Consider the following 25,814-nt stretch of genomic DNA (forward strand, 5'->3'; position numbering starts at 1 on the left):
TGTTCCACATTCTATATCATTAATAAAACTTTTAAGGCTGAAAAAAAAATATACATAATTTGAACATACACATACAGGTATAATAACTAATACCGTGTTCACACTAGCAAAACGGTTTTATTTTTATCAGGCACTAATTGGCTATAATTGGTATTTGACATTCAAAACCCATCAAAATATAATCTAGTTTGCGTCCACACTAGGAAAGAAATTTGGTTTAAATATAAAACATGCAATTTTGGGAAGTTAACAAATATCTTGCAATAAGCAAAAAAGGTTACAAAGAATTGAGGCTAACAGAAACAAGAAGGGGTCATCAATATTTAAACTTCTGTGTTCATCTAAGAATTTCTGTTCATTCCATCTATTATCCATTTTGAGCGTCAGCATGACTCCAAATCGCAACTTAATGATTTTGTTTCATCAACAGTCCAATTACTTTTGCCAGCCACAGCATCAATTGTTTGATACAAAAGAGAAACACATGGTATTCTTCCTCCAAAAGGTAAGATCTGTGGATTTGGGATTGTAAAACCAGTTATAACCCACATTTGCGTTCACATTTGTAAAATAATGTAGCATTACTTTTAATGTAGTATTAAAACCACCTTCCGAGGTAGTTTTAATGCTACATTACAGAAACCACTTGACCTTTTTACAAAATTCACGTTTACACCACATATAGTGTGGACGCAAACGAGTTTAAAAAATAAACCCAAGTTAATGTAGGATTAAAAACGTAGTCTGAACACGGTATATGTCTCTCGTCCTATTCCGGCGTTCAGCCACTTTGATATTAGAGTTTAGTGTTTCCGCGATCTTGATATCAGCTACGTATCTTAATATGCAGCAAATAAAATGGTAAATGCATGCTTTTATCAATACAAGGAAATTTATTTTCTCAATAATGTTCCTACGTCAGTATCTTTTGATCGATCAGCGGGTTGTGGCCAATAGTAATAATATATTGTCGATTATCTGACCAGTGGCATCAATTAATAAGTACACTGGATTGTAATCTCGTGCAATACACAAACGTCAATTGAGGCCATATTCCCAGAGTGGCGTAACGTCTGCTAATTATATACCGGATGGACAATATCAAATGATACGGATATTCGAATGGTTGGATGCATTTACTGGGAATTATCTTTAATCGGGCAAGTATGAATATTTTAATGCATTATCCTAAAAAATTGCAACTATTCCTAGATTTTGATTAGAATTTAACACAGACAAATTTAAGTTTGTAATCAACTTGACCCAGTGAACTATTAGCGAGTGATCTGGTAATTTAAACGTATTCTTAATTGTTTTGCATTTACAGTATAACTTTATATTTAGAAGATGAAGGGTGCAACCTTTATATTATCAATAATACCGTGTTCAGACTACGTTTTTAATCCTACATTAACTTGGGTTTATTTTTTAAACTCGTTTGCGTCCACACTATATGTGGTGTAAAACGTGAATTTTGTAAAGGTCAAGTGGTTTCTGTAATGTAGCATTAAAAACTACCTGGGGAAGGTGGTTTTAATACTAAAATTAAAAAGTAATGCTCACATTATTTACAAATGTGAACGCCAAAGGGTGGGTTTAACTGGTTTTCCCAATCCAAATCCACAGATCCTTACCTTTTGGAGGAAGAATACCATGTGTTTCTCTTTTGTATCAAACAATTGATGCTGTGGCTGGCAAAAGTAATTGGACTTTGATGAAACAAAATCATTAAGTTGCGATTTGGGTCATGCTGACGCTCAAATGGATAATAGATGGAATGAACAGAAATTCTTAGATGAACACAGAAGTTTAAATATTGATGACCCCTTCTTGTTTCTGTTAGCCTCAATTCTTTGTAACCTTTTTTGCTTATTGCAAGATATTGTTAACTTCCAATATTGCTTTGTATATATTTAAACCACATTTCTTTCTCTAGTGTGGACGCAAACTAGATTATATTTTGATGGTTTTGAATGTCAAATACCAATTATAGCCAATTAGTGCCTGATAAAAATAAAACCGTTTTGCTAGTGTGAACACGGTATTATATAAGTAACATACGCCGAAATAGAAGTAAATAATTGAAAATAATTGAGTATGAGGTTGTCACTTCTATGTATTGTGACTGTTGGGGTAGTGAATCATTTGAAATACTGCACGGACAATTGTAAGGAACTTTGCAGACATTTTTGTAAAGTTTTAAAGATGTATACAGTTGTGAAGTCGGTGAAAAAAGCCGCATTGAAATTCTGAAAAATACAGATAACGATTTTCATCCTGTTCTTAATCTATTCTTAATTTAGAGTTATTTGCGTTTATTTTTTAAAACAGAACACGCAATAGTGGAATCCCATCCTACATAATCTATGTACTACGGTATTTTATGATTTTATCAATTCAGATCATTTTTCATTTCGGTTCGTAAATGGATTCTACACAATTATCAATAGCAGTGTAAGTCTGTTATTTACCTTTCTATTTTCTTACAGTATTACTATTCGAAGTGATTGTGTTTGCTAGTTATTAGATTATTATATAACAGAAGAACATAACAGAAATATTTATAAATTATTATACTAAGTGCAAGATCGAATTTTCTTTATTGAGTGAACACCGGATGACAATGTAATATCCGGTGCTGCACGAGTGAAGTATATTTTATCTTACCTGTATAAAACAAAAGAAAATCTTTTTATTTCCTGTTTGTAGCCAAATTTTTATATGAGTATTTGATACATGTAGGAGGCTTCAGTGGCCGAATGGTTAAGATCGCTGACTTAGAACCACTAGCCCCTCTTCGCTGCGGGTTCGAAACCTCGTATTGGGGTGCAGAGTTTTTCATGCAGTGAGGAAACCTCCAATCTGACATACGTGAGATCAGTGGTTCTATCAGGAGCCCGCTGTAATGAAATACGACCCGGAGGGGCACCTGAGATTGTGTCGTTGTCGCGTTAAATCCATCCAATATAAAATATATATTTGATATTTCTACGTACATTGAAATTACCAGATATATATTCTGTAATATTTCAATATTTCACTAAAAAAAAACGTGTAATAAACTAATATTATTTCAGTTCGGGTGTTATGTAACTTATAACGCTTAAAAATGAACCACTCTCCCACTAGAAGGAAAATATTGTACTGGTGCTACGGTGACTCAGTGTATATATTTCCGTATTAATAAAAGATTAGTTCAAATGTAAAGTCGAAAAAAGTATGAATGCCATTTTTCATTATAATAATTTTACTATGCTGAATAATGCTTTTAATATGCCTGACACAAAACTATCTCATACAGTATTTATTTTGAAGAGATATTAAGAGAAATATAGAAATTTTAGTGTAATCAGATATGAGCCGTGTCATGAGAAACCCAACATAGTGCGTTTGCGACCAGCATGGATCCAGACCAGCCTGCGCATCCGCGCAGTCTGGTCAGGATCCATGCTGTTGGCTAATGGTTTCTCTGATTGCAATAGGCTTTAAAAGCGAACAGCATGGATCTTGTCCAGAATGCGCGGATGCACAGACTGGTCTGGATCCAGACTGGTCGCTAAGCCACTATGTCGGTTTTCCCATGGCACGGCTCATATGTATTCTCTTATCTTGTTTATTTATCTGGTTATCTATATCGACAAATACAAGGAAGTAATACTACAGTAAATTTCCCGAAACTAAGCGAAGTAAATCAACGATATTATTGCTTTTAAAGTTGTTTATGTCCACTTAATACAGGCGATAACATTTTACGTAGAAGTGTTTTGATTAAGTGCAACGTTCAGTGAAACTTCAGGGAACTGTCATACCTCAGCCAGGGAGATGGGACATGTACCTGTATTCATTATATAGATCTCCATGCAGTCGGTTTATCAGCACGTGCAGTTCATTATCGTTCCATCTCGGGTTGTAATGCACTGTATGGATTCGTTCGAGACTTATCGCAATAATTGATCATGAATAAATAAATTTCTTGAACCTGGCGAACCCGGCTCTGGAAAGTTTCGAGTATACAGAGACCTATTCTGTGTTCAGACCGTAGAGAATATATAAAAGAATTATTTAGAAAAAAAAATATCTAGTCGGTAGCCAGACTAACAGTGGCAGAGTAATCATGAAAACTCTCTAGTATTTTGGTCCGTAGTCTGTGTTCAGACCCTATGTTTTGTTCATAGAAAATAATTCCCGAGACTATTCAAATTTTATATAATTATGTCCCTTTTCTTCTCAAAACATACGATAATCAAAGCCAATACTGATGAAGCCAGAATATATGAAAATGATATCCGTTATTTTTAGATCATGCATTTACAAACTATACGGGACCGGTCTATTGTGGCAAGTTGTGCCATTTTTTCTTTTCTCTTAAAATTTAGTGTCCTGAAACCGATGTTTAACCGGTTTTTACAGTACTAACAGCATGTCACTTCATCCTTCAAAAACAAAATGTATGGTATTGAGACCTAGAGTCAAAATAAAACATACTTAAAAACTTGAGTTAATTTTAGACGGATCGGTCATTGAAAATGTGAAGTGTCAGAAAGTTCTAGGTGTATATTCGATGAAACTCTGGGCTTGGCAATCCCACGTTAGACCGTGGCCAATAAACTAAAACTCAAAAATTTCTCTACTTGCATTTTTCTTAACAGATGAGATGAAACTATTGTATTACAATGCATATATTATGTCAGCCATGGAGTATTGTTGCAATGTCTGGGGACTTTGTCACAAATAGGACACTGAAAAAATTACATCTTTGCAGAAATTCAAAACTTCTATCTTTTGAGAACAGGTGCAAATACCATATTTCATTATTAGTGTACAAATGTAAAACAGGAGAGTGTCCAATTTATATTTCAGATTTACTGCATTTTGTTCATAAATGATCATTACAGTCTGCGCTCAAACGAAAACATGGATCTTTTATTGTTAAACCCAAAACGAACTACCTGAAAACAAACATTTAGCTACAAAGCTGCACACAAAATGGAATTCACTTCCTTCTTACATTAAACTTCATAATAATAAAAATAACTGCTTTCAAGCATGATTTAAAGAATTTTCTCTTGTTACAATAGTTTTTAGCAATTAATTACTTGTAATTACAAGAATTTTGTTGAATTGATGTTACTGTATTCGTTTACAATAATAATAATATTCATATTATCTTATTATTCAAATCTGGAACTATTCATTATCTTATGGGACAGACTTTCTTTTTTGTATGTATCTTAATTGTCATGTATAATCTTTGTGACGCATGGTAATTCTTTTAAAACATAGTTATTGTTATATTACGTTTATTTAAGACTTCTTTAATTTGAAACGTGTTTGTCGAGAAAATTTAAGTAATTCTGATATGTGTATTTTTGTATAAATGTTAAATTATAAATTGACTGAATGATTGTGTGTAAGTGTGAATGTATATCAGTTGAAGGCCATACTGGAAATAAGTTGTAAAATATCTGTATTTATACAATTAATGAGTGGTAATCACAAGGACATACTTTTACAGAATTTAGAAAAGCTTTGGTATGGTACACTTCAAACTGCAATGTTTCCATGGTACAACGTTCGACACCACTTTGCATTTTGTGTTTCGTGGTAGCACAAAGATCTAACTGTCTCGCTCTTTTTCTTTACAAAAAGAACCCGGGCGATATTGGTTTCAGGTGCCAATCTTGGTTCTAAAATGGACGAGTTGTTCTTATAATACGTTTGTTCATACGGATGTTCTGTTTATTTATTTCGTTGCCGCAAGATACTTACTCGAGAAACGAGATAATATCTTGTGGTCACCCAAACTTGCCACCTCAGAGCTTCCATAATTGCGTTTTACCCGTGGCCTTGATCGTATTCTTTATATAAGCCGCGCCATGAGAAAACCAGACTGCAGTCTGGTCAGGATCCATGCTGTTCGCTAACAGTTTCTCCAATTCCAATAGGCTTTAAAAGCGAACAGCGGATGCGCAGGCTGGTCTGGATCCATGCTGGTCGCAAACCCACTATGTTGGTTTTCTCAGGATCCATGCTGTTCGCTAACTGTTTCTCCAATTCCAATCGGCTTTAAAAGCGAACAGCATGGATCCTGACCAGACTGCGCGGATGCGCAGGCTGGTCTGGATCCTTGCTGGTCGCAAACCCACTGTGTTGGTTTTCTCATGGCGCGGCTCATATTATGGTCGTGTTGCTTTACATTGTACAGAACTATACATAATACTATACACGACAACGTTATGTTTTTGGTATGATAAAGACAACTTAACATAGTTCGTACATGTCCAAAAAGGTAGTGTAAGATGATTTCCACTATACACTGCAAGAAATAAAATTTTAGATTAAACCGGAACTGGTTTTACTAGAACCTACCAGTGTGCACGGGGTTCATTTTGTCGTGATATGGCACATTATCCCTTATTTTCACACACTTTTAAAGATGAAACTGCATTTTTAAAAAACGAGCAATAGTTGCGTATTTGGCTAATAAAAACACTGAACACTTGAAAATGCATGATGGGTGCATTTTTTTTTTTTGGCCAGATAAATGAATCAGGTTTCGGGTCTAAAATTATCCTAGTCGTCATCATGGCCTTGATATATCTTTTGTTTATGATGTAAACCAAAAGATAATAATATCATGATAAGACAGGTTGCTCGCTACATTTACCTGGGTGACGAAGAATTAGGGTAGCTATCTCATGTTTTACGAAACTGAATTTTTGATTTAAATAATGAGTTCAAAGAATCTAAATGTGTTGTATTCTATTTCTGCATGGGGAACTCGCACTTTTCGGAACAATGTGTTGTTATATATGCATTTAGCAGCTGGGCTTATTTGTATTCTAATATGCCCTATTTCAGTCGGTTTTTTTTTTTACTTAGCGTAAAGGTGTTGGAAGAGAACGTGAAGTAGATGTCCGTTTGACTGTCTGCCTGTCTGTCTGAAAGTCTAAAACCTGTGAACAGTAATCGGTCACATTAAAATATTTCTTATGAAAAGGTTTGAACCAGTTGTAATTAGTTTAGTTTATACATAATTTATTTTAGGTCGATTGTGAAGTTAGTTCAACAACTTATATTATTCACTCTCGACACTTCATTCCTGATGGAATCCACCGCCACGAGGGTATCTAAGGAGACTTTTCTGAAATTACTTTTTTTGTCAAAAAATGAATACAAAGAAGGAGGGGTAGGGGTGCGGGGAGGGGGGGGGGGGCGGGGATAGCCTTTAGAGCACCAATAAGTTGATTTCTAACAGCACGGGCATGTTTAAAGTATAAAAAAGTGCAGTTTTGCAACTTTTTGTTAAAAAGTTGAAAAAATATTTATGGTCATTAAAACATTTACGGTCGGGCCAAAAATTTAGGGTAGGTCGAGATACATGAAACAAACAATTTTTTACGCCTAAACTAAAAAAAGGCTAACTTAGTTATATGCAGTAAAAGTGAAGAGCGATGGTAAACATGATTATTTTGCACAATCGATTGTTAAACAATACGTAACCAAACGTCAGTATGACCGAGTTTTTTTTTCTTTTTTCCGAGAAGTTGTAACAAAATACCTGCGATCTACTTCTGTATGCGCACATAACGCACGTAGCACGCAGTAGAGATGGTATTATCTATATAATAAATAAAAACATCTATTGAGGAAAGCGTTCACAGCTGCTATACCTGTATAACTGTGTATTGGATTCTGGAAGGTATATATTTATACATGTAGTAATTACTCCCAGTAATAATATTCAAAATGGAGGATTCGGTATTGATCCACGCCCTGTGAGAACATTTCCAATACGCAAGAAATTGAGAAACTCGCAATATTGGAGTTAAATGTATATGGATTTTGTGTTTTCTGGACTGCTTAAGTATCTGTTTTCTACAACAATGTGATGTATTATAGAGCTTATAGTTATATGAAGGTGAATTCACATTTATATTTTTACAAACGAATCTTTTTCTAGCTCAGTTTTTCGAGAGAAGGCGATTCGCTAGATCGTCGGAATAGTTTCATTACTGTTTGCGGATAATAAGAATAACGCTGACAATGTTAGTCAGTTTTATCAGAATGAAACGATCTGGACGTAATTTTCGTATTGTATGTGAAGTAACCTATTTTAACGTTGCATAAACATTAATTTATTGTTATTATTATTATAATTATTATTATCATTATTATTATTATCATCATCATAATCATCATCATTATCATTGTTATTATCATTGTTGTGTTGTTGTTGCTGGTGGTGGTGATGGGAGTGTTGTTATTGTCAGGCTCTTCAAGGCATTTTCGTTTCACATTTGGGGCGTACGCCGTTTAAACGCTGGCAACAGCGCTATGTACCGGTCTAAAAGGCAAATCATTTGCTTCCGCGATAAGAATTTGGATAAACATGTGAAAGAAAATTAGTGGTTAATACCCGTGTAGGTAGAAACATATAACAAAAAAGTTCGCTCACTTTAAAATGAAATATCATAACAAAATTAATTTTTACTTGCAGCCTACGTGACCGATGTATTATACGTCAGAGCGTTGTAAAACTGGATTGCCGCTCACGTGACCGGCGTATCCTAGGTTGAGTGAAACGAATTTGCACAATAACTTAAATTCATTCAAAATTCACTTAAATGTACATATTCAAGAACAGTTAAACGCTCCTGAAAAAATCATTTTCTTCCCTGTCCTTTGTGAATATATGAGGAAAATTTATAATATTACACTGATTTTCCCTGTCATTTTATGTCGCTTTAAAATGGTGTTGTCATTATTTGGTTTGAACAAATTTCTTTTGTGACATATCCGGCCATTATGACTTTCGTACATTATTTTATATTCATGGCTTTATGAAGGTAATTTTCCTTTGTTTTGTTAATTGTTTTATTTTTTCATTTTTATATTTTACATGCTTACATTTTTCAGGTATAAGGGAGTTCAGTCCCCCCTTTTAAACACCCCTTTTTACAGGGTATCTTTAACTTTCAACATATTTCCGCAAGTACTTGAGAATTTCATCAGATGTAAATGTGTCTTAAAATTTGATGATTTTTTTTTGCGATTTCACTATTTTGCATAATCGCATACTGAAAACACATACACAGAAATAGAAATATCTCAATACACAATTTAATGTGTGTATTTTATTTTCTATTTAAGTTTACTTTTGAACAACGAGAATAAAACACAAAGGAAACTTGCCATGGGGATGTTTGACTTTACCATCGAAAATTCCACGCTCCCCTCCATCCTACCATGGAAGTTCGGCCAGGACTACTGGTGCTCGTTTGAACTATACCCTGAAAGGACGGGAAAAACATTCTATATATTCAGAGTAAGTTTGTTCATGTTAGTTTATCTATTTCATACTAATTTATTTTAGCTCGATTTTGATGAAAGCGTCAAGCTTATTTCAACCACTCTAAATTCCATTTCCTGGGGAAAACGGTACTAGTGTCATATGATAAGGGGTGGTCGTGACCCAGTGGGGCTCGAACACACGACCCCCGTGTTGAGCGGCTGACACTTTGATATTGATATCATATGTTATTCTAAAGGCCGGTTTGTTTTTAAGTTTTTATTCACCAGCAGAAGGTGTAACAGTCATCTATTTTGACCTGATTGGTCAAAATTTCTTAATCGCTGGTTAGCATAAACATATTAAAGTAAAAGTATTTTTGTCACTTCTTCGATTAAAGACTAACGCAGATAGTTTTCTGTATAAGTCAAATTGACATTGAGAATAAAGTTACTGAAGACATCTTGAAAAAAAAAAACAAGCAGTTCCTACAACCATTCAAGATACGAAGTCTTTTATTGCATTTCATGTCGGAGAAGAAACGTACTTAAAGAGATAATTCCCCGGTTTAACGTGTACATCAACCCGCCTTATTTAATAACATTTATGCATACATTTGATATTGAGAACGTCTGATTTTTTTCGTGTTCTTGAAGCAGTTAAAAGTCGTGGCAAATCCTTTCAAAGATTAAGATACCACATTTTCTGTTCCTTTTTGTTTCTGCTAAATTGAAATATAGATATTGGCTTCAAGGTACGTATATTAATTTCAGGGAATGGCCTACCACAACAAAGATTATTGGTCCGGTACTATGGTGGCTGTGAAGACGTTCCGACATCTGGAAGGTACGGTCAGTGATTGGATGTCGTACAAAGAACGCTGTGACGTAACAAGAAAACTGGTGGCTGACTTTAACAAACATTTAGCAAGCGTTACATGTGACACCAAGGTATACTTCCCTTCTTTGTTACATAATTGTTACTAGTCAGAACTGTATTACTTTTATTTTAATTTTTTCATAGAAGTAGAAATACTTTTCCGGGTCAAATTGGGGAAAGAAAGGAGTTGTTTTAGCTTTTGTCTTTGAAAATCAGCAGAATTTCAAACTTTTTGGGGTCCCTGACCTTTTTTCCCCCCTGGTGTCCACTTATTTGGGGTCTATTCAAGGGGGACGTTTTGTTGTGACCCGGATTGGATTTTTTTTATGACAATAATTCTTCTTGTTTTGGGAAAAAATATTTTTTAAAATTGTAATATAAATTTTTTTTTAAATTGCCCCTTTGCTGGTTTTAATTAAAAATTTTGCAAGGGGAAATACCAAATTTTTCCCCCATGGGCCCAAAAATAAAATTCTGTTTTTTTTTTTTTTTTCTTTGTAAGCCCTTTTCTTTTTTTCACCCCCAAGGGCCTTTTTCTTTAGCCTTCCCAGTAGTTTTAAAATGTGGGGGGGTACTGGTTTTTGAAAAAAGTGGGAATGGGGAAAGGGAGTTGGACCCGGACCGGGCGGGTTTTGGCCTTTAGAAAACTAAACTTTGCGAAAACCTCTAACCCCCCAAATTTTGGCTTTAATTTATAAACATTTTTAAATTTTTAACCCGGGAAACTTTGCGTATTCTTAATCGTATCTGAAACCATAAACAATGGATTTTTTTTATCTTTTTTCATTTAGAAGTAAAAAAAAAAAAATTTGCGCCATTCGGCCGTAAAACAGCCCTCTTTTTTAATAAAGGGAAACAAAAGAACGAAAAAATCTATTCTTTTAAATTAAAACATCCCCCCCGCCAGGTGTACAAAAAAATTTTTATTTCCCGTTTATATATTTAAAAAGAATCATTTTTTTATTATTTAAATTTTTAAAACAAAAAAGCCCCAAAAAAAATTTTAAAGCCAAAATTGTTATTTGGTTTTCTTCTTTAAAAGGAAAAATTAATTATAGTTTAATTTAAAATATTTTTAAAATATGGATTTAAAGAAGGGGGGCCCCAAAACCACGGACCACTTTTTGCAAGTGACCCCGGGTTGAGTTTCTCCCACCGGGAAAGAGCCGTGAAAGCTGGGAGTAACGAATTTAATCAAAGCGCCATTTTACTGGGAAGGTTTGCCCCCGAAATCTAAAACTTTTGTTGGGGCAGGTTATTTTAATCTAGGGAAATCGTGGCTGTATCATTGTCAAAAAATTTTGAAAAGCGCAAAAGACAAAGATTTGGGGTTTAATTTTTGGTTAAGCACGTGCGTTGGCTTTTTTTTGCCGTAAACCGAAACTTAAAAAACCTCCCGGGCGGGAATCGCTGGCACAATTGTCGTCGGGCGAAAAAGTTGTTTCTGCTAAACGGTAAGGGGAAAAAAACCCCCTTCCGGGTTTTCGGGGGGGGTAGTTTTTTCCCTTCACATTCTAGTTCCGGGACAGGGGGAAAGATTTTTCCCTTCCCATGGGCTTATCAACCCCAGCAAAAAAAGGGCAAGATTTTTTTTTATAATAAAAAAAAGAATCAGTATTTTAAAAACTGTGTTTTTTATCAAGGGAAAAACGGTTTGATCAGTATTAAAAAGGTTTCAGGGGTTTCCGAATCATCCGGGTTTTTTTCGGGCCCGGGGAAAACTGAAAAAGTGATTGATCACAAGGCAACCCGCACATCAGTCGGGGGGAAAATAAAATTTTTTCCTTAAAAGGGCCCGATATTTACACTTTTAAATAGACCTTAAAAACAAAAATTTACAAAAAAATTGCAGTCAAAAACCCCAGAGGTAAAAGGGCGCCATGGGGGGGAAATGGGAATCTCGCGGAAAATTACTAATTAGAAAAAGGGAAACAGGGGGGTGAAGTTCTTTTTGGTTTAGTCATAGATGTTTTTTCACTTTCCCCCATTTTTAAAACCTTTGCATGAAAAAAGGGGGCCAAAATTTTTTAAAAACACTTTTAAAAAAATTGTTTTTTAGAAGGGGAAACCCACGATTTTTTTTCCCGTTAAATTTTGGGCTGATTTAAAAAAAAAAACAAATGGCGCCCTTTCTAGCAAAAAAAAAAAAATTAAGCATGTTTTTGGGAAAATCTCCAATAAAACCCAGGGTTTGCGGAGAGTTAATTTTGGGGTTTAAAAAAGCATTTTGAAAATTTGTTTTTTAAACTTTTTCCTAACCCTTTTGTATAGGGGTCGAAAAAATTTTGGTTAACCTAGTACGAAACTACAACTACAGGGTTCATGGGGTCACCCCCTTTTGTAAGTCCGGGGGAAAAATAAGCCCCACAATCTGCTTTGGGGGAAATGAAATGAAATTTTTAACCGTCCTTAAAAACCCAAAAAAATATATTTGCAAAACCAAACGAAGAAAAACTAAAAATTTTTAAACCTGCTTTTTTTTTAGATTAAATTTTTTAATAAATTTCTTTTCGTGTGAGGTTTTAAAAATGGGGGGCGTATTTTTGAAAAAAAGTTTTTGACCCGAAATTTTTCGGGAAAAAATTTTTTAAAATCAAAAAACCGCGGGATGAGAAGTAATAACCCTTTGTACTACCCCCCAAAGACCCCCAATTTAACCCCATTTTTGGGGTTTTTCCCCACATCAAACTGAAAAACCCTTTTTTTAAATTGGGGATAGTTTTGTTAAAAATTGAAAAGATATTAAAAGGGCGCAAAAAGGGGAAGTATCTTTGGGGTTTTTAGTGAGATGGATGGGGGCTACCCAACCCCAAGTTTGACTCGATATCCATTTTCTTCATTTACAGACGTCTAAATCTATTTTCCATATTTTTCTTTAAAACAATGACTCTGTTTACTTTTCTTTTTAAACCATATACATAAGGGGGACCCTTTTCACCCCCCTTTAAGATGTTTTTGGGGAAAGGGAGGAAAACCTCTCCCTCATTATTCAATAATCATTGCTTAAAAATATTTGGTTGGTTTAAAATTTTGAATGTTAAAAAATTTTCCCCGGGACAATTTTTTCGATCTTTTTGTCCCCTTTAAAAAAAAACTTGGAGTGATTTTAAATGGAAAAAAACTTCGGGGCGGAGAAATAAAGTCGGATTGGGGTTTTAAAATTTGAAAAACCGGGCCCTTAAAAAAACAGAGAGAAAGAAAACAACAGCTTTTAAAATTTTTCCCCCAAATAAAAACCAATCGTTAAAAAAAACCAGAAAATCCGGGGCCCCCCCAAAATTTTTAAACGAAAATTTCCCCGACTAACAAACTTTTCGCAGGCAGAGAGTGAAATGAAAAAAAAGTAAAACTACGATTAAAGGGAAAAAAAAAATTTAGGGCGGATAAAAATTCCCACACCCGCCGCCCTTTAAAAAAAAACGAATAAAAAGAAAAATCCGTATTAAATAAAAGTAAAAAAGGACTTTTCACATACCCGAAATTTAAAGGGTGATATCTTCGGGTCCCAGAAGTAAAGTTTTTAAGTATTCGTCCTCCCCCAGAATGTCTGAAATTCCGCCTGAGGGAGGGTTTGACGAAAGCACTTTTGGGATTGGAATTTTTTCGTCCCCCGCCAAACCAATTTGGCTTGCTTAAAACATTTTAAACAAAACTTACCCTTTTAAAAGCCATTTAAAAAGGGAAAAATCCTTTGTGTTTGAAGAAACTTGAAAGGGGCTATTTTACCCCTCTTTCACAGAGTGGGGCCCCTATACCTTAAATGCCCGTCTGCTAAAAGGCGATGGTGCCGTTTTCCCTAAAACAGACTGACGTTCCCTGTTTTTTTGTCCGTTAACAATGTTTCAAGCAATGTTTTGGGAAAATAAAATGAAAATTTTGAATGGGACTATGGTGGAAACATGGGGGAAAATTTTATTCCATCCCTTCTTATTTTCCAAAAGGGTTTTTAAAATTAAAAACACCTGATATGAAGAAAGTCATTGACCTCGAGTTTATGGTATCGGGGCCACTGGGGAATTTTTTCGATGGGGTAAAACCCCCGGGCGCAAAAATTGGTTTTTTTTAGCAGACACAGATTCCCCGAGGCATCTAGATTTTTTTTAAAAATGCCCAGGCCTTTTCCCTTAGCGACTGTTTTCTGATGGTTTAAGGTATTTTTTAAAACCCCGGAATAAAGGTTGGGCATAAGCAGAAACGATCATCCCTAAATTTTGCTTTTTTGAGCCAAAAACCTAGTACCACCTCTGTTTAACTTTCAAATTGTGTGAAGACGCCTTTCTCAGATTATGTAAAATTAGGGTAAACCCTGCAATTCTTGTACTCATAAAAAAACTTCTAAAAAACAGTTACAGCAAAATATCCCCCTTAAAAGACGAAAAATAAGGTGTTGTAATGTACCCCCAAAAACCAACCTTTTTTTTTCTTTGGGGATAAAAATTAAAACAAAACCGTTTTCCAAAGATTTGTTATTGTGGGGTTTTCTGCAAACGCGCCTTGGGGGCCCGGAAAAGTTTAACAGAACCCAGGGAAACTTTATTGACTGTGATTAAAAACCAAATTTTTTATCTGTAAAAAGGGGAAAGTTTCCCCCTTGCCCCAAAAATCCGGGTTGAACTAAAATGAATCAAAACCATGGCGAACAATTTTTACGGGTTTTTTTGATAGAATTCTAAAAATTTAAAAAGGGGGTTCAAATTTTCCCCTTTGTCGTTCAGAGATCGGGGGGGGGCTTTTCCTTTTAAACCTAAAAAACCCTTGCCCCGGAAATTTCAGTGAAAAAATTCATTTTTCCCACTGCAAAAAGAAGGGAAAATTATTTTTAAAGTCAAGGTTCGGCCGGGGGTAGACAAGGGGCGACTTTTTTGTATACGGGGCCCGTTACTCTTCCTTCAGATTGATGAAACAGAAAGAAAAGATTAAAATTGGTTCCGTATGTAGAAACGTGCGTGTGTTTTCCCTGCGTATTTTTTTAAAATATAATTTTGTTTTTTGGTGTTGTGTGAAGTAAGTTATTTCAAAATAAAACAACATACCAAAAATTTAAAATTTGCAGCGAATACTTACCTTTTTGTTTACTTTAATTATTCCGGGTAATAAAACCTTTTATTTTTTTATAAATAAAAAAATTTTTGAAATTTTTAAACAAAAAAACAATGTAAATCCCGGGACGCATTGAACCCCTTTTTTGTTATTATCATTGGAAATTTAAAAAAGGGAAAAAAAAAAAAATTTATAAGATTTTCAGGGGATTTTTTTAAATTTAAATGTTTAAAATTTGGGGAAAATTTATACTTTTTTTCCCCTACATTTATTTTTATGTATTTATTTTCCCATAATTTTATTTATTTTTTTGGGAACAAAGGGGGGCCCAACTTTTTTCTAATTTAATGCGATTTTGTAAAAAAAATGTTAGTTAGTATTATGTTTGGGGAAAAAAAAAATTTTTAAGAAAACTTTTTTTCTCCCCCTTTTTTGTATTTTCCCCTGAGAACAATGTTTTAAAAAATGTTGTTTTTTTGGGGGCGGGTAGTACCCACAAAATTGATAGTAAAAACAAAACCCCAAAATGTCTTTCCCTTTAATTTTTGCTCCAAGTTATTCCGACACTGGCCAAAATTTTTTTTTCTTTTTTCACAAAGTGGGATATTTCTAAGTGAAAAACGTTAAATTAAATTACAAAAGAAAACAGGGAATCATTTAAAAATTTTAAAAATTATTTTAGTTTTTAAACAAGTTAAATGGATTGGGAAATTAATTGGATTTTAAAATTAAAATTGTTTACCTGACCTCTTAGATTTTTTAAAAAATTTATTTTGACTTTATGATTTGTGTTTTCGTTTCCATTTGATAAAAATAAAAACTTTATTGGATTTTTTTTACCAAAGTGTTCCAATAAAGAAAAAAACTTTATAGGTAACTTTAAAACAGTTCATGTAAACTTGTCTATTTCCCCAAAAAAGTGCGTTTTTTTGGGAAACATTTGACAGAAATTCTTGGTTGAACGGGCTTTTCCCGAATGAGTTTAAAAGGGTTTTTTAAACAATGTGTTCATTTTCCCGCCGGTCCAAACGAAAAAGTTGTGGGGTTAAATTTTCTGAAACACAAAATTTGGGCAATTTTTCGAATTAAAACGGCCGTTGAGGGGAAACCGGGTGTACTAAACGCCGAAAACGCCCAACTCTGCAACGCCCTACTATGCATTTCCATTATGCGTACAACATTTGCAAAACAAAATTCAATTTGGGATGGGAAACGGGCAAAAAAAGCCCTGCATACTGTTGCAAAGAAAACTCGACTTTTTTAAAATTTGTAATAGGTCAAAAAAAAATTTTTCCAAAAAACCCATTTATTAAAAAGGCAAAAGGGAAAACAGACTTTTTTGAAAAAAAAATTTTTTAAAATTTGGTGATGACTGGGGGAAAACTTTCAAAAAGGGGGTTGCCCTCAAAAAAAATCGGAAAAATTTTGTTCTTTCGCCCAGGGGGCCGTAAATTGAATTCGGGAAAAACATGGGCCAGGGTATTTAGTTTTTTGCTGGGAAAAACCTGTATGGCCTTAGCTTTTGCAACAAAAACTTTGCCACAAAGCGCCCTTTAAATGGACAAAAGAAACGGAATTTTGCCAAAAAAAATTTAAAAAGGGGTTCAGTGCAATAAAGTAAAAATGTTTTTTTTTCCCCCTGCGTACCTAATCCTTTACAATAGAGCACACCGCAAAATAAAGACGAACCCGGACCATGGCAGTGGGGGAATTAAAAACATCGGGCCCAACAAAAATGCAATACGATGACATCCTTTCCCAAAAGACACTATGTCCCAAAAAAAAGACGGTCCCATTAAAGGTATCTTTTGTATTTTTTCTTTGGTAAACCATGTTCGGTACGTTTTAAAACGGTAGGGGAGAAAAAATTTGTTTAGGGCTCTATTTTTTTTGGGAAAAACCGGAGGGAACAATTTAAAGGTAATATCACAGGGGAATGAGTCTTTTCTTTACATTAAATTTGGAAAAGGGTGGCTTTTAAAGGGTAAAAAGGGAAAAAGGGTTAAATTTTGAGGGTGCGGTTTTTTGGGAGAAGCCACCCCAGTTTTTAGGTCGGGGCCCACAAGCCATTTTGTCAGGGGAACCCAAAGGGGAAACAAAAATAACGATGCTTTATCTGAAAGGGAATAAAAACACTTCGCATTTTTTTCCGCGTTTCGGGATCGGGAGGGCGCCTAAAAACCCGGGGGGGGAACTTGGAAAAAAACCCTTGTTACCTCCCATCCCCCCCCCCGGACTTTGCTACAATTTGTAAATTCCCCGCAAATTTTTTTAAAAAAAAAATTTGGCCCCCTTTTAAGGGCCGGGGGCCCCCTGCTTTAGCCCGGGGGGGCTGTTTTTTATATGCGGGCCCCCCTTCTAAAGGGGGTTTTGGTAGGAAACCCCCTTTGGGGGCAATCCCCCCACCATTACAGAGCCCACGATTTTCTTTTGAGGGTTTTGGGGGGTTCTGGTAAACCATGCCATTTGGACTTGGGGCCCTTTAAAAAATTAAAAATAACATTTCGATCTTTTTGTACGGCTATGAAGATATGTTTTTCCCGATTCACATATTTTCAAAACAAACAAGAAAAAAACATGTGGACTTACAAATTCTTCGGGGAAAAAGTGAGGGTGATGATGATGGTGATACGGGTAGATGTTCTTTTTTAGTATATTGGCCCAATAAAATCACTTTCTGTGTTTTTAAAAGCCTCAACGGCTGTCTCCTCCGGTTTGGGGCCCGTTTTTTAAACCGTTTATTTGTGGGCGTTGCCTCCCCCCTTGATATACAAATGAAAGTAGGGCCTGAAAAGGGATTAAAAATTTTCCCAAGGGACGAAGATCATGTTCTCTTTTCCCTAGGGCCGGGTACCTCAAAAAAAAAATGGTTTTAAAAATTTCGAAATTTTTTGGGCCTTCTAAAGGTTTTTTTTCGTCATAGAAAGAAATTTTGTCGGGCTTTTACTTTAACCTTTGTATTCTCATGATGAACCTACGGAAGGCTAGAAAACTAAGAAAAAGATTGGATCCGTGTCCCTTTATTCTTCCCAAAGTTTTACCATTGATGGGTCCCCTCCAAAAAACCCGGTTGTGTCGTGGGGTGGGCCGCAGGGGACCCCATGGAAACTTTTTGGGCAGATAGGGTTTGCTGGGAGGGGGAAATTATTTCCCAGATTACAGAGAGAACAGCCCCTCCCCATTTTTTTGGGACGAGGGTTTTAAAAGAAATCTACGCCCTTTCCAATGACACGGGGTTTCGAAATGAAAAAATCCTTTCCCTTTTTGGGAGAACGAAAAATTTTGTAGCCCTTCACCGTAAGGGGGTAAGTTCCACCTTTTATACAATTCACTTTTTAAAAGTAATCTTTACCCCCCAAATCAAAAGACCCTTTAAGTTTTAAATTGTGATTTCCCAAGGCCCAGGTATATAAACCCTGTGGGCCCCCTCCTTCAATGTAGAATGGGGAAAAAAAAAACCCTTTTAGTTCGGTATGGTTTTTTAAAATGCCTCGTATAAAAAAAAATAAAGTGATTTTCCCTTGTGTTTTTACATTTCCCCAAACTTTGAAGGGAAAAAAAAAAATTTGAAAAAAAAAGAATTCACGTGTACAAAACCCTGAAAAATTTTAAACATTAAAATCTATTTAGTTTCTTTTTTTTGTTTTTTTTTTACAGGAAAAAAAAGGGGCGCGTCAAATGTTTGTAATTTGCGGTTGAAAGGGGCCCAATTTTTTTTCCCATTTTTTCCCGGGGTTTGGGGTTGGTTTAACTTTACCTTGATTGTTCAAAAAAATTTTTTTAAATTTTACGTTTAATTTTTCCCCCCTTTTTTTTAAATAAAAACCTTACTCTTGACTGAAAACAGTTAAGTTTCATGGGGGGTTTAAAAACTCTATTTTGACATATAAAGTAAAAATGTATTAAGGAAAAAAAAAAAAAACAAAAAACCTTTTAACAGGAAATGTAAATGCCCCCTTAAAATAGGTTTTTAATAAAAAAAGTACCCTTAATTAAGAAATTTTTTTAAAGAAAATTTTTAAAAAAGAAAACTGAAACCCCCGCTATTAAGATGTCACCCTGGTTTTAAGCAGCTCAACTCCTTTTAATAGCTCCCCCTTGATGCTTGTTTTGAAAGGGGAAAATATATTAAAGGGTTTGAAAAATCGCTGAAACGTTTTTTCAGCCTCTTCAGCGGGGAATGCAATCATGAATATAACGAATCAAAACAAATATTCTTTTTTCCTTTTTTAAAATAAAATACATTTAGCATAGTTATATATTTTATATTTAAATTTTTAAAAAAAAGACCCCTAACCCTAATATAGACAAAAAATGTTGCCTGTTTTGGGTTAGCTTTAAAAAAGTGCTTACTTTAACACAGAACTTGAGTAAACACAAAGGGCAGATTGATATGCAAGCAATGGGAAAAAGTTCGGAGGGCGGGTGCTTTTGGCCGTTTTTCCACAACTCGGATACTTTTGTCTTTTTCCCAAAAAGCGCTGAAAATTTTTTAAAATTCACCCTTTTTTTCTGAAAACGCCTTTAGATGATTTAGTGGCAGTTTTTAGAGCGAAATCGGGGTTTTTTGATGCTTTCCACTTTTTTAAAAAAGAAACATCCCACCCAAATACCTAGATATAAGCTTTGGAAACATTACATGTTTCGGGAAATTTTGGGATTCTTCATTTGTCTGCCCTGAAACCTTTTTCCCACCGCCGCTTTCCCCCCCTTTCACCGACCGAAATAAAGGGAAATACACCCCTCCTGATGAAGAATACCGGAAAGGGTGGAGCTTTTATGGCCCGTATTTCAGAGAGTGATAAAAACCGCTATATAACACAGATTTAAAAACAAAAATTGTCTTCCCCTTCGCAGACGTCTTTGAAAAATTTCGGGGCAGGTTTTGTTTGCACGACTTCTTTTGGGAACCCCTCCCATTATTACAGTTTCCCGGGTTACAGCTTTGATTGTTGTTTTAACAGATCCGAAGTTACATTTAAACCCTTATACTGACGAGGCCCATCCCAAAATTCCGTACTAAAAGGGTTCCGGGGTTGGGGGTTTAACGCCCTTTGGTTCTCCAAGAATATGTTCAAAAAACCGGGGGATCTCCCAATTTCGATCCAGATTCCCCTGTCGGGCAGAATATTTTTTTAATTTTTTAAATTCGTTGTACCCGAGCTGCATGATCGACTCCCCCCCTTTCCCAAATTTATAGGGTTTTTCCGGTATCTAAACCCGATTTTGACATACCCCGGATTAAATATCATGGATACCCAAAAAGATTCCGAAAAGGGTTACCTTCTTTCGTAGATTTGGGTTTCCCCAAGGGGTAAACAGAGATACATTGTTTCAACAAGGCAACTTTTTATTGTTTTTTTGCCAAAATTTTACACTTAATAAAGCACAGCGTTGAAAAGGTTTACAAACCTTCTGCAAGGTCATTTAAAGATATCTTGAAAAATTTCATGTGTCTACAAGTTTAACCAGTATTTCCACTTTCTTTGTTTCCTTTAAAGGGATTTTGCGAGAAAAAAGATTTTCCCCCAAAAAAATGAGGGGCCGGTTCTTTTAAAAAAATTTTTAAGAAAAAAAAGGCCTACTTTAGACATGTACTGGTTTCATTAAAAAAGCTACAGTATTATATATTTTATAATATTGGAAAATAAATTTTAAAATCCACAATAGTACAACTAAATAATTTTTATGTTGACTTTAATTTCAGGAAATTTAAAAACGTTAGAGATGACGGTTACCCCAATGTCCCCAAAAAATTGCGGGTAATTACAAAAGCCCTTTTGTCTCCATATACTCATCAATTGGCAGAAAGTGGGGAAATTTAAAGTGAAGGACACCAAAAGCTGTTAAAACCCTTTTTCATGATAAAAAAAGTTTCCCCCCCATTCTAACGCTTCAGCCTCCCTTTGAGTCAGGGCATGGGGCTGAAAAAAATACCGCTTTTATTGAATTCACAAAATCACGTTCCCCCTTGAAAAATTCCTGACGTAAAATGTACTAAAAAAAGGGGAACCCCCAACGAGTTCGAGGGCTATTTTAAAAAGGAAATTTCCCAATCAAGGGTTTTGGGTAATTTAGTTTTTTTAAAATATCCCATAACTATTCATAACCCTTCCCTTTGTTATTTTTTGAATACATTATAAGCGGGGCCAGTTTTTTTTTAAAAAAACATTTTTTTGTGATATCATTGCTTTTTATACCGCTACTTACTGAGGCAGCGTTTTTAGAAATAAAATTTATCCCAGAATATGTTAACCCAATTTATAAATTTTTAAAAATATGTCATTTAAGTAGAATATCCTATACTTAATTCTTACACCCGATTTTTTTTAACCCTTTTTTTCCCTGTATTTAGGGAAAAAATTGAAAAACCCCGAAAAAAAAATTAACTTTTGCTTATTACGGATGCCAAACAGCTGGAACGCCTGGTCAGGAAACCCAAAGTTTGGCAGCTGTCGCGTGTTTTCAAAAATCTTGCAGCTGTCCTTTTCAATCGGAAAAATTTTTTCTGAAAAAACCGTTAAATTTTTTGGGTTCACCATCCTTTTAAGTATCTTTTGCTTTCGGATGTTCCCTTTTTTCCGACTTTTGTTAAAAAGCCTTTCCCGAGGGGACCGTGATGTTCTTTCTCGGCCTGATTTGCCCGTTGATAAATGTCAAGGCAATCCTGAATGGGCTCAATTTTTGGGCAAAAAAGAAACAGGTTCGATTTTTTTATCTCTTCCCGATGGCCTCCCGAAAGAGGCTGAACAGAAAAAAAACCCGGGGAAATTCAAGTTTGAATTTGGAAAAAAGACATGCACTGAAAGTATGTTTGGGCTAGTAAATGCTTTCTTTCTTAACTGGGGAATGGGGACCAAACTGCCCCCAAAGGGGGACATTTCAATGTTAAACCCTGAACGCCAAGGGGAAAGCCTGTTGAGCGAACCCCAAATTTAGTGGCCCAAAAAATGTTTTAAAAACTTCGGGGCAATCGTTGTATCACTCAATACACAAAGGCGCATGCTCAAAAGGCCGTTTGACACCAAAAAAAGTTTTTATTTGCTGCAAAAAAATCGTACAGTTACGGGCCCCTACAAAAATACTTGAAAAAATTATTTAAATTTGTGCTATTTGACCCCACTCTAAATCAAATCGGACGTATTTTATTTTTTTCAGATTACAGACGAAAAAATTTTCTATAAATGTAATTTCAAAATGGGGAAATTTTAAACAAATGAAACTAGAAAAAACTTTTGGGCTTTTTATGTCCCATTATAAAGTGCGAAAAAAACTTCATAATTTCGGTTCTTTGCTTACATTGCCCCAATAAAATTTTCCACGTGGCTTTAAAAAAAAAAAACAAGTTATAAAGAAATTGGGAATTTTCTCAGTTGACCGCCTACATACATACTTAAGGAATTTGTTAAAGGACAAATTCAATGTGTATATATTGAGCAGTTTTTTTTATGTTTTAAAATTTTTTCCTTTCCTTTTTCAAATTTTTTTTTTCTTTTTCTAACATATGTTTTTTAGCTTTTTTTTTCCCCGTCCCCTTTTAAATAGTTCGGGCCCCTTTTTTTAAAACCCTTTTTTTTTTTCAGTACATTTTATCTTAAAATGTTTATGCAAAATTTATTTTTTTTCCTCTGTTTTGTTTTCTTTTTTAGGATATTTAAAAATAAATTTTCAAGTTGGGGCAGCTTCCTTTCGGGATAAAGAAGTAAAATTTTTTTTGTTTTTTTAAAAAAAACTTAAATTTTTTCCAAAAAAAATGTCTTAAGAGTACTATGTTTGTAGGGTTTCTTTTGTTTGGTAAATAAACCGCTTGGATGGCTTTGGTATATTTAAAAAAGTATCAAATTTTTTTCCAAATATTTGGGAAAACTTATAGCATTTAAAACTATATAGGGATTTAAAAAACTATATTTAAAACTAGACAATGGCATTGTGGCTAAAATACAAAAAAGGAAAAAATTTTTTTTTTTTTAGAGGTAAATCGTTTAAATTTTTTTTTTTTTTAAAAGGGATCCCGTTTTAATTGAAAACAATGCGTTAATTTGTTTTTTTTTAAAAATTAAATATTTATCAAACCATTCGATTAAAATTTTACTGGGGTCTACTTTTTCATTATTTTAAAAAATAATCATTTTTCATAATACATATTATATTCCATGAAATAATTAATTAAAATTTCAGATGGGTTGCCGCCCAAAAACAAAAAGGGGGCTTTATTTACTGGGGTGGGGCCCTTTCCCCAAAAAAAGACCTATAGAAAAAGTATGCCGACATGGAAAACTGCTGCTTTTTCCGGGTAACCCAAAGGGAAAAGGTTTGGGTTAGGGCTTAAAAGGGCAAAATTTTTGGGTTATACCATGGGAAGGAAAAAAACCGGTATGGGGGGTGTTTATTTTGGTTTTTGTCTTTTTTTACCCTTGCAGATGACGTAAAAAAACTGCCGTTTTAAAAAACTGTTGTAAAATTAAACAAATAATAATAATGTCATCCTGTGTCTGGTTTTTTCAAAAATTTTGCTTTTATAATAAAAATTAAAAATAATAAATTTTAGGTTATCGGAAAGATCTATTACCCCCAAATCTTTATTTTAACCCCAAGTCCAGGCTTTAGAAATTGCCCGACCCCTGTAAGTGAACCCAAATGAGATACGGGGTAATGTAAAGGTGTTCGAATATTTTTCTTGGCTACCAAAGTCCCTGTTTGCCAAAAATAGTGTTTATGGGTACATACGAGCGCCCTTAAGACTTTCCCAAAAAATGTCGTTTTGTTTTTTTTTTAATTTAATATCTGGTTTGGGAAAGTCGTTTTTCTGCAGGACTTTTCAAATCACCCTTTTTTATGGGGTTTCCAAAATACTACACCCAAAAATTAGACTTTTAAAAAGGGGTATCAGGAAAAGTTTTAAATTAAAAGCAAAAGGGTTATTTAAACTTGTGTTTTTTTGATGGGTTGTATTATTTTCCCCACAATTCAAACCCTTTTCAATATGAATTAAAAAAATAATTTTCATCTAGTTTTTTTTTTATTTTTTACTTTTGTCCCAAAAAGTTCCGTAAAAAATGTTTGGTCATCTTACACTATTTTTTCAGGGCCCTCCATGGAATGAAAAACCCATTATGTATTGGGGAGAAGGGGAAAACTTTATTATTTGATCGAAATCGAAGAAGAGAAGTGTTTTTTTAAAAGTGAAAAAAAATAAGGATGAATTTTTTACGAGTTATCACTAAGTATTTATTTTGATTCTATTATTTTTAAAAACACTTCAACTATTTAAAAATATCACAAATCCCGTCCCGTGGAAGTCAAATTCACCCTGCTGGCAGGTATTGGACAAAAAAAGGAATTAAAAAAAACAAGATATTTTTTTTTTTTTCAATGATTTATGTAAAATAAATTCAACCAAAAAAGAAATTGATCAGTATTCATTTTTTTCAAAATTTGAAACGTCCTATTTTTGCTTTTGTTTTTTTTCCAGAAAACATATTTAGGAAAACCATGTAAAAACTGGGGGCAGGGGGAAAAAGCAGATTTCTAAGTTTAAAGAGCGCAAAAATTTTGGGTAGCAGACTTTATTTTCCCAGCTTTAAAAGGGGACGTCCACGGGACAAAAAAATACCCTTTATTCAAGGGAAAGGGAAAATTATTCTGAAAAAATAATTTTTCCCCCGGGTTTTGATCAATGTGGACCTCTTGTAAAAAACGGGTGAAGGTGGTTGTGGGGTGTAAACCGTTCCGTGATAAAAAAGGGTTTTTTCCCCTAAAATTAAAAAATTTTTATTTTTTTTTGAAACTACCTTATATAATTAATGAAAACATATAATTTTCAAACCTTTAAAAATTTACAAACTAATTAAATTCCCAAAAAGCCCCCTTATTAAATTTTTCAAAAGGGTTTTTTTGTTTGCCCCCATCTGCCCCTGTTGTGTAATGCGGTTTTCTTAAAAATAATTAAAACTCCTCAAATTTAAAAGGGGCACAGTCCGTTTTATGTGTCACGTGAAAGATGGTCCCGCGGGGTATTGCGGTCACATCAAAAGTGTCGAGATTACTTTTGAATTTAAACGGGACACGCGTTCTTGATTAGCGTGATCACGTGGCAATGGGGGCCCCCGGGGGCTTTTAAGTAAGTGATTTGTTTTAATTGCTTCATTTCTTTTTTAAGGGGCTGATAGTTGGGTTACCTGTTTTAAGTGCTAATTAGTTGAAAGTAAAAAAGCATTTGTTTTTACTTATTTTTTTTGGGCTTTTAAAGCCCTGTTGCACATTTTAGTTCAGTGTAGTGACTTTTTTTTTTTGTGTCAGGTGAATTTGGCCGCGGGTTTCTTTTTTTTGAGCAAAAAAGTGACAAAAAAAGCAAGGATGCGAAAAGACGGGTTCTGCGGCGGGTGTTTGGGTTTGTTGTCGGATTTAAAGGGTGGAAAAATCAACCCGAAGGAAGGATGGTTTAATTTTTCTACCAAAAAAACTTTGAGCTGTAGGGACTATTTACAACCGCGCAAGCACATCGACGCTAAAAGGAATGTTTTGTGTCCCCCTACAAATACAAAATCCAAAATTTTTCCCGGGAATCTTTTTTTTAACTACTTCAAAATTTTAGATTCAAATA

General features: G+C 34.5%; 1 protein-coding gene across 4 annotated transcripts in view; it reads left to right on the forward strand.

Annotated features, from left to right (window-relative positions):
• The first annotated feature begins 1,139 nt into the window (after window positions 1-1,139).
• Window positions 1,140-25,814, forward strand: part of LOC128545979 (alpha-protein kinase vwkA-like) — a 31,982-nt gene continuing 7,307 nt past the window's right edge. The window contains exons 1-3 of one of the 4 annotated variants that reach the window (XM_053545420.1): window positions 1,140-1,164; window positions 9,154-9,328; window positions 10,066-10,242. In XM_053545420.1, coding sequence (XP_053401395.1) covers window positions 9,197-9,328; window positions 10,066-10,242 — 309 coding nt within the window. In that variant the 5' untranslated portion in view covers window positions 1,140-1,164; window positions 9,154-9,196. Of the gene's footprint in view, window positions 1,165-2,410; window positions 2,455-7,555; window positions 7,703-7,782; window positions 7,922-9,153; window positions 9,329-10,065; window positions 10,243-25,814 lie in introns of those variants that run through there. The other 3 variants (XM_053545417.1, XM_053545418.1, XM_053545419.1) reach the window with 3 other exon arrangements.

Source organism: Mercenaria mercenaria, chromosome 6 (genome assembly GCF_021730395.1).
Source record: "Mercenaria mercenaria strain notata chromosome 6, MADL_Memer_1, whole genome shotgun sequence".
NCBI classification, from domain to species: domain Eukaryota; kingdom Metazoa; phylum Mollusca; class Bivalvia; order Venerida; family Veneridae; genus Mercenaria; species Mercenaria mercenaria.